The following is a 14,974-nucleotide window of genomic DNA, read 5'->3' on the forward strand; positions in this document are numbered from 1 at the left end:
AACAGTAATTAAAACAAAATTAATTTCTGGTAATTTTCCGATAAACTTAAAAAGACACAAAAACAATTTTATATCTTGATGTACTACACATGTATCATTTAAATATACATAACTTGATAAACGGATACATAGTTCCTACCAGGTGTCCCACGACAACTCTTGCTGTTTTATTCTAAAAATTTCAATTTCCTATATCTAGAAAAGGACCCCTTCCCGGCTATATTTTTATTTAAAAATTGTCATGATTTTATCCAGTATTAGATGAAGTCCTGATGTTATACTTTAAAAGACCCTGTAAAATTAAATGGGTACTCGATGTTCTAATTTCGATATTTTCTACCTATTTAAAGACATTTCTACAAGAATAGTGAAATAAGTCGAATTTTTGGCGCAAACGTTAATTTAACATTTTTATAGGATAGAATACGATATAGAAGGTATACCTGTACATAATAATTTTATATTATTTTAAAATATTATCTTATCACCAAAGTATTTAATACACTCTTACAATTTTTTTAAAACACTGATAACAGTCACAAAACGTAAAAGATCCACAGGTGAAAAACAATAGGCTAACACTTATGAGCTCCTTCGTTTAATTATTATAATTCTTTCTAAATTTATTTAAAAATAGGCCCGGAATTAAAAATTATGAATTAATTTAATAATTTTAATTAAAAGTGTGTTTTCAATTTTGTTTTTCCTTTTTTCACTTAAATGGAAATTATTGGATCAGTGATTGAATTTATAATTTATTATGTGATTATGTATATCGATTTGTTATGGTGTAGTTTAGTTAAATTTTTAAATTCTTCTAAATATTTAAATTTAAAATAATAAAAAATTTTAATTTAATTATGTGTGTTTTAATTTATTTAATTTAATATATAATAAAAAATATATATATATATTGTAAGTATATACTAATGATATTATTTTAATTTTATTAAACTGTTATCAAAAATTTATCAAAATTTTAATTAAATACGTTACAATTATAAAATTGATTTTTAATTTTTGTCCAATAAATAATGAATATTGAAAAAACCTATTTTTGGTGATTGTGCATTAACCATCTGGCCATTTACGATTGATATTGCTCATTAAAATATAACAAACATTTCATGTAATATGAGAACTTATTTGTTTTTTGAGTTAAACTGACTGCCAGATTCCAAAAAATGCATATACTTTCGTAGGTACAATGAATTTTTGAACCGACAAGCTTAAAATAGAGCTACGATAATAACAAACTTTGAGTTGATTTCAGTAGGCGTTTAATAAAATACATTGATATTAAGAAACCATAGTAATTTACAATAGTACTGTTCAAATATATGAACGAACCGTCTACGGTTGCAACCGCGTGTATGATTGCAATATTGACTGCTTGACGTCATTAATGATTTTCCATATAATGAGATTTACGTGTAAAGATTGTAGGTTCAATTTTTATTAAGGATTAAAATTGTTGAACATGAAATACAATTACAAATAATTTTAAAAAGCACTTTTAAATTGACTCGATAATTTGCGTGGTAACGAAATTTTTCTGCGATAACTCAAAAATGAAATAATAGAAAGAATTTTAAAATTAATTTTGAAGCAAAAAAGTAATTTCAAATTCATTGAAACAAACGTCAATTTTCTCCTTCTAACTCATACTTCAGGGAAATTCTGTAACTCATTTTCCATACTGTTTGGAAAGTTGATATTTTAAAATAATGAGTTCGATTACACGGAAATATTTCTTCATCGTCCGAGTGCCGATATTATAGAAATCGAGTTTTTCGATTTTCGAAATTCGTATTTGCTTGCTGTTGATTTGTATTTACTTGCTGTTAAAACAAAGTCAATGACTAAATAATTCGTAAAAACAAATGGCAAATAGTGCAACTGTCAATAAATTTATAAATTTAACACCGTAAGGGGTATTAAAATATTTGCCTGCTTATAGACGAATCATTTTAGATCAAAAAAGGCTAAAATGAAGAATTTGTATGTACCTTAACCTATTGAGCCATTTCTTCAGGAAGGTCCATATATCATATATTTATTTATTAATTATATAGTTAACTATTAACTAATATTAATTTTGTTACGACGGCGAGAATCGAACCCGCTACCCTATGCATACCGCGGACGGAAATGGTTACTCCTTAACCAACTGGGCTAATAGGACGACATTCATGGTAGTAACAATTAAGGAAATCATTAGCTTAAAGGCTAAAAATCAATTTTTAATTTTGATTCATATACGTCAATAAAATAATCATAAAATTCTTCAGATAATAATTAAAACTACTTATATTTACTTTTATAAAATTTTAAGAAAAATTTGTAATAATTAATTGTTTTAATAGTACATAATTAGATAAAAATAATACAATTGTAATCGGTTCGAAACTTTGATAGTATTTTTATAAAAATGCTTGAGAAAATCTAAATTTAAAAAAAAAAAAAAAGAATTTAAAAAATGTCTCCACTTCATGTTTATCTATCTAATTGAAAAGGCTTTAAATTATTTTGACCTGTATCGATAATTTTCGAGATATCTAGTAGTTAAGTCAATATTAAAACATGGTACGTGAGTCTATGAGTAAAATTTTAAAACTTTTAATCAACAAATCCATAAAAATAATACGAAAAAATAAAATAATACAAAATTTTTAAAATAGGAAATTTTCAGTATCTCGTAATATCACTGTCTGGTTCAAAAATAATAAAAATCAATTACACAAATCAGAGAAAATTGTATAAAAAGTGGTTGCTTAAAAGTTATTACATATTTATTGTTTCTAAGTAGCTAAATTCTGAATAAAATTTTATTTATTCTTGTTAAATATTATTATTTGGTATTAAATATCATGTTTCATAAATAACTAGCTGATTCCCGCCCGCTTCGCTGGGCACAGTAACCATTTGCATGTGAATCTATACTTCTTTTATTAACAAAATATTTAATTTTGATTTGATATTTATTGTAAATTTTCAAATTTTAAATAGAAAAATATAGTGCCAGTCAATGAATACATAGATTTCCACGTCACCTATGAGGTACTGAGCTTTGACGTCGGCGGACTTTAGGTCGGAGAAGTCGTCAAAGGCAGGCTTGCTCAAGTAAGTTCATCTCCTCATGTGCAAGAGCTGGGCAGTGACAGAGAAGATGAGACATTGTCTCCTCGTCCTCACCACTGTGACAGCTCCTGGAGTAGTAGTGATACACTGCCAAGCCTAGGCGTTCAGCATACCTACCGACCATATCTGTATTGTAGTACCACAAGTACGTTCCTCCCTCCATCTAAGATTGGTCTTTTTTAAGATATCGTCTTTGAGGAGCAACTTGAAGTTTGCAAATGGAACTCCTGGATATTTATTGATGCTTGTGCCCGGCAGCATTTGCCATTTCCAGCAAGCTCGTCGGCTTCACAATTTCCTGGAATGTTCCTGTGAATAACTCATAATGACGAACATCTTACAAATTAAAATTTTACTCCCATATTCTAGACCTTTTAAGATTAAAAAGCCCAAATTTTGAAGTTACAAGTTTCTTACTGAAATGGTTTACTGATTTCCCTTCCAACTTGTCAAAACAAAAATAAGGACTTTATTTTCTAAGAAAACAAGGGAATATGCGACGTTTTCGACTAAATAAAGGTCAGAGAATGAAAATAAAAAAAGAATTTTTAAACACCTTATCTCCGCATTTTACTAAAAAAATAGCCCGAATTTTAATTTAACACTGTCATTTTTATAGTCTCCTCCAGATAGACGCGAGAAGTCTCAAAGATACTTTTATTTTTATCTTATCTCAATTTTATCAAATAATTCAATCATTTCAACATAAGAAAAGTGATGAATAATCTGCCTTAAATAAATATTATAATAATTTTTATATTTTAATATCATATTTTATTTTCATAAATGATATAATTTTTTTACACGAATGTAAGTTACCGAATTTATATGAGTATGAAAAATTAAGGTAAATTTGTAATAAATTAATAATGATTCATTAAAATTCATTGTCATTTACAATATTTATCATAAAATTTGATAACATTATACCTAGCTAATAATAATATACTTATGTTGTTATTTAAACAAGTGTTTGCAGTTAATTACGAAATGTAATTAGAGCAATTTACTTTTATTTGTAAAAAGTTTAATTTTGTGTTATACTTTTAAAAAAAAGGTATCAAGGCCATATATAAACGTATAATTGTATTAAAAAATTTGCACATAGTATAATTATTATAATTTTTTATATTAGGTAAATTTCCCGTTCTTTCATTGATAAAATAATTTTCTTCAATGATCAAAAAGATTTTCCACATAATTAAAATATGTATTTACCTTTTAATAAAAATTAAAAAATGGGTAGTTAAGAAAACACTCACGTAGCAAAATTATCGATTTACTTTTCTGACACAGTATTTATAGTTTTACAAAAACTGTCCAGTTTTCGAACTTCTATTCAGAAGGATTATATCAATCTTCTTTTATGAAGTCAAAAAATCAAATTGAAATATCAAAATCTTACATAATTATATTCGTAATTTTCTCCAAACTAAGCAACCATCAAGTCCGTTTTATTCTTTTATGTCCTCTTGGCAATTCTTAAATCTTTTTTCTAAAAAATTATTAGAATTTCCCTGTTTCTAACCATTTAAATGGATGTAAATTTCACAAATGCATTTGTGGATTAGAAATTTTTTATTTTGTGACCAATAAGTTGAAGTTTATTAGCTTTTTATTTGCCCCAACATGTCAAGAGTTGACGAATTTTAGGGATATTAAATAATGCTTCTATTTTTTTTTTTAAATCTAATTTGACCGAGTTTTTGGCCTTAAAAATTACCAAGTAATTGATCAAAAGCAAAAATTCCCTTTTGAAATTTGAGTGAAAAATATTTTTAGGACGAAAAATATTTTCAGTTTTCTTTATTTTATTAATGTTTTCAAAAAATAGGACAAATTCTTTATTTAACAAAAATCAGTATTTTATCAATTTAAGGCTAAAATTAATTTTGAAAATAAGCTTAAGATTAAAATTCTCGAATTTATTGGTTTTACCAAAAATCATATTTTAATTTCAGAAACATGGGCGTGAAACGAATATGGAAATTATTAGTGCGTAGAAAAGTATTAGAAGAGCAAATTGAAACTAGCTCATCCGATGACAAACCGCACACATTTTTAGATTTATTTGGATTAGGAATTAACAGTGTATTTGGCATAGGATTTTATTCAATAATTGGATATTTATCGTACCATACAGGACCATCAGTTATTATTTCAATAATTATTGCAGCAGCTGCCGCCATATTATCCAGTAAGAATTTAGTCAAATTTAAAACCAATTCTTTTTTATTAACTACTTTATTTTGGATTTTAGGTCTGTGTTATGCTGAATTTGGAGTACGGATTCGACAAGGAGGCTCATCGTATATTTTTTCATATGTTACTCTTGGCGAATGGCTAGCCTTTATTGTGGGGTGGACACTGTTATTAGAATTTATTACGGGTAAAAATAATTTTTTTATTTCATTTCATCCTCTATAAATATTAGTTTAAAATTAAATTGGATAATTGTTCTTAAATCGTTTAAAATTTCTAACATAGAAGATGCTAAAAAATGCACTTGATGTTTTCACTTGTTTACATTTAAACTTTTGTTCTATCTCTAAAGATTTACAGGTGGGTCCTACGGACCCAAGACTCAATTGACCTTTGTTACCCAATTACGAACTCGACCTCACTTTTTATGTCCTGAGCAAGCTGTAAAAATTTAAGCTTGATATCCTCTTTCGTTTTTGAGTTATCGTGTTGACAGACAGGCGGACAAACGGACAGACGGACAACCGAAAATGGACTAATTAGGTGATTCTATGGACACCTATACCAAAATTTTTTTCATACCATCAATATTTAATCGTTACAAACTTGGGACTAAACTTAATATACTATGTATATTTCATATATACATGGTATAAAAATTATATTTTTATGGTGGAAGTGCAAGGAAATGATAGTTTATAAAACTATCCAGATAAAAATACATATCTTTGACTATTCCTAACGCTTCCACATAATGACTAGATTGTTTTTTAACTGGGAAAAAAGTTCACAATGATAGGCAATCACTTCACTGTTTAATTGAGAGTTAACTTGAGTAAAACCTTTCTTGCGACAAAATGTGTGGCAGTTTATAAATACCACTTTGTACAATTAAATGAAATGTTAATAATAATAATAAACAAAATATAAAACAAATAAATAAATTAATTAATTAATAATAATAGTTCATTATTGATTTTAGGTATTGCAAATTTATCTCGTGATATATCTTTTATCATTGATACAATGACAAATGGAGAAGTATATGATTTCTTTCAAACACAAATATTGACAATTGATATAGAATATTTTTCATCATATATTGATTTTATTGCACTTGGAATTCCAATAATATTAGCTAGTAGGTACTTATAAATTTTAATTTTATTCTTTAATATGCATAATTAATAAATATATGACTCACTAATTGTTTATCAGTATTCGTTGTAATCGTTAAATGTTTCAATCTTCAAACGAATTGAAAATTTGTGTATTTTACTTCAATATCTAATTAGTGTAATTACCTGATATTTATCATTATCACAAACAAAGGTTTTATGATTTTTTTAAATTTAATCATTATCGAAACTCGATAATTGAGTTTATCGATTAAAAGTTGGAACTCAAAAAAGACAATCCATTTCACATGAAAATCCATTTCATTTTATGGTTTGTATGTCTTGAGTAAAATTTATCTTGTAAGCTAAATATATTTTGCCTTACAGATTCAAAAAAAATCTCAATTAATTAAATTAAATAGGCTCAAAATCATTTTCTAACAAAACTAGTATCAAAAAATTACAAAATTTCAATTTGTTAAACAATTAAATAGGTTTCTATCTAGCTACAGTATTTTATATTAATGCTGTAATTGTGTAGCAGACACGTTTTCAAAATGTTGAAAAAAGACAAGCGTTGCAAAAACATAAATTTCTGAGGAAATATACATTCTTATTAAGCGAGAAAATTTATAAAGTAAGATGGATCGTGTTGCGATTTTTAGGTTCTAGAAGGTATTCGCAAATTGGCGAAAAAAATGGAGCTATTGTTTTTCTACTGATGATGGAATTTTGGAAAAATTCGTTCAAATGTTCATCAATCCTAACTAATATAAATTTATATATTTATCTAGCGGTCGCAATTTAATTCCGATTTGAAGAAAATTTGGTATCAAGAAGGGTTTTGATATTTGAAAGATCAAGTTCGTTAATGTGAAAATTCGACAGATAAACAAGGCTAGAGATGGCGGGGGTTGGTTTGCGCAAAGTACAAAATTTTGAATTTTTTCAAAATTATAAATATTTTTGTATTTTTTGATCAGTTTTAAGCAAAAAAGTGCTCCTGTGATTTTTTCTCTAGGCGCTTAGTTTTGGAAATAAAAATTCTTGAAAAATTAAAAATGCAATATTCGATTTTAAGAAAAATCTGTTGTTTTAATCTCAGACGGGGTTCGCTTAGCTAACGCAGCTCCTGCGCTAGAATTTTTTTTAACTTTGTGAACATTGCAAATTATGGGGAGATCATTTTCCTCGTTTGTGCATTAAAAATAATATAACAATAATTAGAAAATTTATTCAAAATTTTTTTTTTATTTCTTTACGTTTCGTTACCATTACAAGGTCTTTAGGTACTCCGTGGAATTTTTTAAACATCGAATTTTCATCCCAATTCGTATATTTTACGGGAATATAAATTTTATTTTCAATTGCTTATAATATAGTGCATCACAAAAAATGCATTTTTTAATGCACAAACGAGGAAAATTATATCCCCATAATTTGCAATGATCACAAAATTTACAAATACCTTCTAGAACCTAATGCAAAAAACCGCATCTCGATACATCTTACTTTATAAATTTTCGCAGTTTTGACGTTTTTTTGAGTTAAATTTCCTCGTCTATATGGGAAATCGTGCTCTAAATACGATGATCGACGTAGTAAAAATTTACACCAGGAGACGTAACCATACAGGGTGTTAAAAACCAAATGCCTCGTTACCAAATCGATGAAGCAAAAATCAAAAAAGGCATCATTACAGTAACGTACATTTGAAAGGGTTTCGTCTTCCAGCAGATAATTTTTTACTACCGTTAACTTATCGAATATTTTCGATTTAAATAAAAATCAATATTATATTCATTTCAGTTCTCATTCAAATTCCAATACCAAGGTATCCAAAATTACAAAAATTTATCGCAATAATAAATATTATTTTGGGTTTGACCATAATAATTATTATTGCATGTACTCAAGGTATGCATTAAATATATAAAATTTGTCTAAAAAAGTTATCTCTGTAAAAAAACTGTCTTCTTTTTAGATTTTGACATAGCATGGGATTTAGACAGCTGGTTTCCAAATGGTGTTTCTGGTTTCTTAAAAAGTATTCCAATATGTTTTTGTGTATTTATGTCAATTGAATTTATCATTATGGCCCAAAAAGATCTAGTTATTGATCATATTCAACAAAAGTCCACAATTATTCCGATGATCATGTCACTTTTGTGTAATGCCATTTCCGTGTCTTTGATAATATTCGTGACGTATTTTGTTGTACGAAACTATGACGTAAGTTCAAAAATTTTTTTTTATTCTTTAAAAATTTTTATTTTGCTGCATGGACCTCAGAAATTTGTACATTTGAACCGAAAGTGTACTCGGCAACGAATTTGAGGATTCGAAAATATACCTTTCAGAGTGTCTTTGATAGTTTTTTTAAACCTAATTGAACCTGCATTATCTTAAAATCCAGAAATGATGCAGTCCACTTTCTTAGTTTGGGACAGTTTCGTAAATTATATAACTACAGATATTTAGATAATTTTTATAAGCTTTAATTTTAGCGCTAACCGAAAATAATCGTAAATTTTTAGGTAAACGAAGATCCTCGAAATATAATTTTAGAAATATTTATTCGTAATGAAGTAATTTGGGCGAAATGGTTTGCGATTTTTTGCCAAATGATTGCAATTATTATTGGGTAAGGTATTAATTATACAATTTAAACTAAAAATATTATAATTAATTTTTTTATTTCTAGTCTATATATGATAATGATTGCCATGCCAAAAATTCTTTACAAAATGGTACACGATTCTATATTATTCAAATGTTTTGGACGAAATTCTGATACGTATAAAAAACCATTTGTTGGTACATTGTTAATGACTTTAATATCAGGTAAAACAAACTTTTGCTGAATATTATGGATTAAGAGCCAGGCCAAAAAAAATTCATTGAATTTACTAAAGCTGAAAGTTTGAAAATTGGTTATAGTAGTTGTGTACACACACATACTACGGTCAGTCAAGCGAACGATAGAACAAGGATCAGATAAATGCTATCGAAACGGTTAAGTTTTACGTGCTACTAAAATGAATTTACTAAAGCTGAAAATTGTTATACAGATTGTATATTGCATATAAATAACAGTTATGATTGTCAGTCAGTTAGGTGTTAGAACAGAGCTGGTCTCAGTTAGCCCTTATTTCTGAACAATAAATAAATAAGATTCATTTATGATTTCCGTGGTATTTAATGAATTTATTAAATCTGAAAATTGTTCATAAATAAGAGCTGACTGACCAGCCCTGTTCTAACTTTTAACTGACTGACTGTCATAACTGTTATCTATATACAAGCTGTATAACAATTTTCAGCTTTAATAAATTCATTTTAGTACCACATAAGACTGCACCGTTTCGATAACATAAATCTGACCCCCGCTCTATCGTTCACTTGACTGACCGCAGTATGTATGTGTACACAACTATAGTAACCAATCATCAAATTATCAGCTTTAGTAAATTCAACGAATTTTTTTGGCCTGGCTCTTCCATTATTATTATTCGGTTCAAGAATAATACTTGTAATATTTATTTCAGGATTGTTGGGAGCATTTTTTTCAAATGAATTTTTATTAAACATTTTGGCGTTATGTATATTATTAACATTTACATTAGTTGCCGTTTCAACTTTAGTATTAAGGTACATATTTATGTATTTTTTGCATAGATTTTAGAGTACAAAAATTAACGAAAACTTAGTTTTCTTATTACCATGGAATTTTTACTTTGTTCGCAAGATCTGCTTAGTCCATCCATATTTTTTCACGAATATACAAATATATAGTAAAACAAGTAAAAACAAACAATTGACTGAGTTAATTGTAGAAATATCATGTCTAGACAAAGTTAATTACACAATTTTTTTAGGTCATGTAACTAAAGAAAGATAGCCACTCTTACAAACAAAGTAATAAGAGTATCTGTCTTCTCGCTTCCTCAGTATTTGATTTATTCTAATTTGCGCCCTCACGGGTAAACAGAGATACGAAAAAATGTTTCAAACAAAAGTTGTTTAATTTTTTATAAAGTACATTTTTATACTTAAACAGTTTACAATATGGGTCTTACAGACCCAAGACCCAATTGAGCTACGTTGCTCATTTACGAATTTAGCCTGACTTTTTACATCCTGAGCCCGCTATAAAATTTCAGCTTGATATCTATTTTCGTTTTTGAGTTATCGTAGCCACAGACATACAGATAGACAATTTTTATTACAAAATATAACCGAGGTGACTGACTCATAACACATGCTGGATAGTTTTTATAATATTTTTTTACAAAAAGCAAGACTGACGAGCTGGCCACATGGGTTCGCAGACTTGCTCGACGAACCGATCAGTCAATGTATGGCTAACTGTTGCAAGTCAGTGGGACTGATCAATCAAAATGGTATCAAAGTCAATGGTATACTTAACAAAGATAATTATTTTCAATCCTGCATTTACGATGTACGCCCTCCTTGAAATGTACTAGAGACCATAAAAAGATATTACCTAAATAAATAATTGTCCTTTTAATTACCGATAAAAAATTCTTGTCTTTTAAAGTGTACAAATTCGAAACTATTTAATTAAATATTTTCAGATACACGGATGGACGAATCCAAAAAGAAGAATATTTACCATCAGAAATGAAATCCACTTCCATATCGAATTTAATTGTCAGCGAAGATCACGTAACAATGAGTGATTATTTTGGACAACTATTCAATACAAATAATGTGAGCTCTCCAACGCCGGTTACCACATTAATTGTTCAAATAAATACCACATTTTTTTGTAAGTAAAACTTTTGTAAAAAATTTAATTCCAAAATAAAATTCGAAATTGAATACAACCTTGAATTTCAGGTATTTTCGCGTTATTATTAAATGGATTCCTCGTATTTGGTGATAATTGTCTTTACGAAGGACAAATTTGGATTATTGTTGTAATATCAGTATTAATCTTATTACATATAATTACTTTACTGACAATTAGCGTGCAACCGACTAACAAACGAGATTTATCGTTTAAGGTAATAAAAAACAATCGTTAAATTTTTTGGAATCATTCATAAAAAAAATATTGATTTTAGGTTCCAATGGTTCCTATTTGTCCAGCCATAAGTGTATTGATCAATATTTATATTATGTTTCAATTAGAATATAAAATTTGGATTGGGTTAGGAATTTGGATTGCCATTGGTAAGTGTCAAATAGAAAATGGGATTTAGCAGAAATTTTATTCAAAATTTCGTCCTGGTAAACTCATGAATCCACATATAGAATCTTAACGCTTCCAATAGTCCTTTTAAAGCCATCGAGGTATCTCTTCCTTAAATAAGGATGTGCCAATCTTATATTCGGTTTAGTAAGCAGTTTATTTTGAGAAGCCTGAATTTCTGATATTTATTTCCTTATTAAACTAAGGTAGAAATTCGTCTTACACCTGAAAGTGGTTGCATTAACTAATACTTAATGCACACTAGTAAAGCCACAAAATATCTGACGCTACGGAACCCTAAACTCGTACTTGCAAAATTAATAAGAATACTCTTTATAAAATTGCCTTTAAAAAATATCAAAATCGGTTAATCCGTTTGAGAGCTACGCTGCCACAGACAGACACACAGATATACACATTTGTCTGTGGTATCGCAGCTCCTAAACGGGAGAATCAATTTTGATTTATTTTAAAGGCAATTTGATTGAGATTGTTCTTAGATATGTTTAAAATCTGCTCAGAAATCACCACCTCTTTTCTAGTTGTAATCGGGTGCAAAACCCTAAGCTCGCACGGAATCCTAAACATTTAAACTTTATTACCTAAGGAAGTTTGTGTGATATCTCTCTCAAACACACATATGCTGCACGAACGAACTGTGCTATAAACAGACCAGTATTCACTATGTATTTAACTTCCTTTGTTTAATTTCCTGCTGTGAACCTTGAGATGATTTCTTCAAAAGAAAGAACTTTCAAAAATTTCTGTTATTTTTTCTAGGCTTATGTGTATATTTCACCTGTTTAAAAATCTATAAGCGTTCCGACAACAAATCAACATTTTCACTAAATCGAAAAACCTTAAATGGTATAATGAATTTTGCTTATGATAATGAACTCAACTTTGAAGTTGCGGAGCCATTACCTAAACAAAACACACCACCTACAATACGCGCATCAAAAGCCATTAATTTAAGATTGGAAGAAGATAGAATTGAAAGTATTAAAAACGTCGAAGAAATCGAAACTATTAGTAGATTAGAAGAAATGATTGAAGAAAATGATATTCAGAAAACAGAATTTACTGAAAATGAAGTTGTTTATGATAAAATTAGCATCGATGACGACGAGAACGAAGAATATCAACGTGAAAAACATCGTGCAAGTAGCGCCACGTACGTGTTAGATATGTTAGATAAAGTCTTAGCCTATGAATCCGATGATTCTGATGAATTATCAACGACAAATCGAAAAACATCGTTTGATACGGAATCAGTCCGATCGACAACAGATCCAATTGAACATTCAGCATTAGTTCATCGTGAAGATTCCACTAAAAATGTGCAGAATTTGATAATCGAACCAGAAAAGGAAAGCCACCAGACTAGGCAAGATTCCGATGTGCAGATTATGACAAGTGAGTCAGAAAAGGAAACCGTTCATGTAGTGCCACCTCCACCCCCGCCCATAGAAAATTTGAACTTAGAATTAGCTGAGGAAGATGATGTAGTTGAAGATATTTCCAAATTATATGACACTATACCAAAAACACCAAATGTTTCACGTGTCGAATCAATGATGCGACCAAGTATCACACAAAATCAAAAAACTGACATGGATTTTGCATTAAAATTAAATCAATTACTCCAAGAACAATTACAAGAGAAACCACATAACAAAGGTTTATACAAACCAGAAATTTACGATGACGAAGAAGTTGAACGCAAATTAAGTACACCAGCTGAAAGTAATAGTGGTCTATTAGCGGAAATTAATAAAGAAATATTAGCACGTAAAAAATTATGTACTATCCAACATATTGAGAAAAACGGTGAACCAAATGACAATACCGAAGAAGAAGAGTCTGAAGAAAGTATGAAACCAAGTGATATACGTAATAAATTGGAATTAATTTATAAAACTGGGCCACGTAATCCAGAAGAAAAACAAAAAACTCTACGTAAAACAATTGCTGTTATTCCATATCATAATCCAGAAGAGGAGCCTGCAGAACAACCATCAAATGCCATAGATGATCCAAATAGTTCAAGTTTACTTGCACAACAATTACGTGCGCGAAAAACTTTATTTGCAAAACCGGATAGTGGTATTGATTCTGGAAATAGTAGCACAATATCGAATGATGAAACTAGACAAGAAAAACATGAGGTGAGCGAAGAAGAACCAGAAATAGAAACACCGTCAGACATACGAATGAGATTAAATCAAATATTATCGAAAGGACCACAGCACCCATCACAATTAAATAATAGCAATAAATTGTTACCAATTTCGGTACCTAAAGTTTCCGAAACAAACGAAGAACCAAAACCAACAACTAACCAAATTCAAAAAGAAGTTTCTGAAACTCCGCGATCGTCAGTTCAATCAGAATCCAAAGTTTCCATCATAATTAGATCGCTAAATGATTTAAATGATCGAGAAGATTCAATTTTAGCACATAAAAAACTAATGGGTAACGTATTTAAGTCCATTAAAGAACGAAAATCAGATTCACCCGTACGTAGCGATAGTGTATTTCTTACAAAATTACAAAGCCAGAATGAACGTATTAAAAATAACGAAGTTATTTCCGTTACAACTAAACTGTAGTGTCTTTGATATTTGGTAAGATTTATCCCGAAATGAGTCACACCGGATATCCGCCTCAAACGTAATGTGTTGTAAATTCATACAGCCACTATCTATCAACTCTAATCTACAAAACTGCAATTCCAAAATTTGCTAGCGAAAAATTTCCAAAAACTTTGTAACTGTATTAGTCTGAAAATAATACTTAGCATGTAAAAAAATAATTTATGTCAAACAATAACAAAATATGACAGAAAGGCGTAAGAACTACTTAAAAACTTAATAGAAATAGAAACAAAGAACGAAACAGATATAAATTTCTCTAGCACGAAGGATACGTCTGACCTAATAATGAATGACCTGGAGTAAACTAGCTCTAGTAAGCCAGCAAGATAATGAAGCTTACTCCAAGTAAAGAAAACTGTCTTCTTTTAAGCTAGCAAATTTCTTTTAAGATAGCAAGTTTGCGTCTCAAGCTGGGACATTTTATAGGATAAACTTTAATGTTTTAACCTACTGACCATGAGCGTACCGAAGGGATGGCAAATGTGATCACCCGCCCTTCCCTTGGCATAGGCGGTTCATACATTTAGCCGATTAAATATGGGTGTGTGCCTAATTATTGTTGTATTTTAGTCCGAAATTTCTTGATTTGCTCTCCTCTATGACAAAAAATCCTGATTTGCACCATTTAGTGCTACATG

At 29.0% G+C, this 14,974-nt stretch overlaps 1 protein-coding gene across 1 annotated transcript; it reads left to right on the forward strand.

The window, feature by feature from the left end:
* Nucleotides 1-891: 891 nt before the first annotated feature.
* LOC123296317 lies at nt 892-14,291 on the forward strand. Its single transcript, XM_044877778.1, has 14 exons — nt 892-915; nt 5,103-5,338; nt 5,402-5,530; nt 6,326-6,484; nt 8,271-8,378; nt 8,446-8,693; nt 8,999-9,105; nt 9,166-9,305; nt 10,010-10,112; nt 11,060-11,253; nt 11,325-11,491; nt 11,552-11,660; nt 12,460-13,266; nt 13,330-14,291. Exons 2-14 carry the CDS (start codon nt 5,107-5,109, stop codon nt 14,289-14,291), a joined length of 3,465 nt encoding a protein of 1,154 aa, XP_044733713.1. The 5' UTR covers nt 892-915; nt 5,103-5,106.
* The last annotated feature ends 683 nt before the right edge of the window (nt 14,292-14,974 follow it).

The sequence above is a fragment of the Chrysoperla carnea genome, chromosome 3 (assembly GCF_905475395.1).
Source record: "Chrysoperla carnea chromosome 3, inChrCarn1.1, whole genome shotgun sequence".
NCBI lineage: Eukaryota > Metazoa > Arthropoda > Insecta > Neuroptera > Chrysopidae > Chrysoperla > Chrysoperla carnea.

Bases quoted from the DNA above. Each gene is read 5' to 3' on its own strand.
- LOC123296317 (XM_044877778.1), top strand. From the start codon at position 5,107: ATGGGCGTGAAACGAATATGGAAATTATTAGTGCGTAGAAAAGTATTA. The intron at 10,113-11,059 runs GTACATATTTAT...AAATATTTTCAG, and splicing joins GTTTCAACTTTAGTATTAAG to ATACACGGATGGACGAATCC. The intron at 11,492-11,551 runs GTAATAAAAAAC...TATTGATTTTAG, and splicing joins AACGAGATTTATCGTTTAAG to GTTCCAATGGTTCCTATTTG.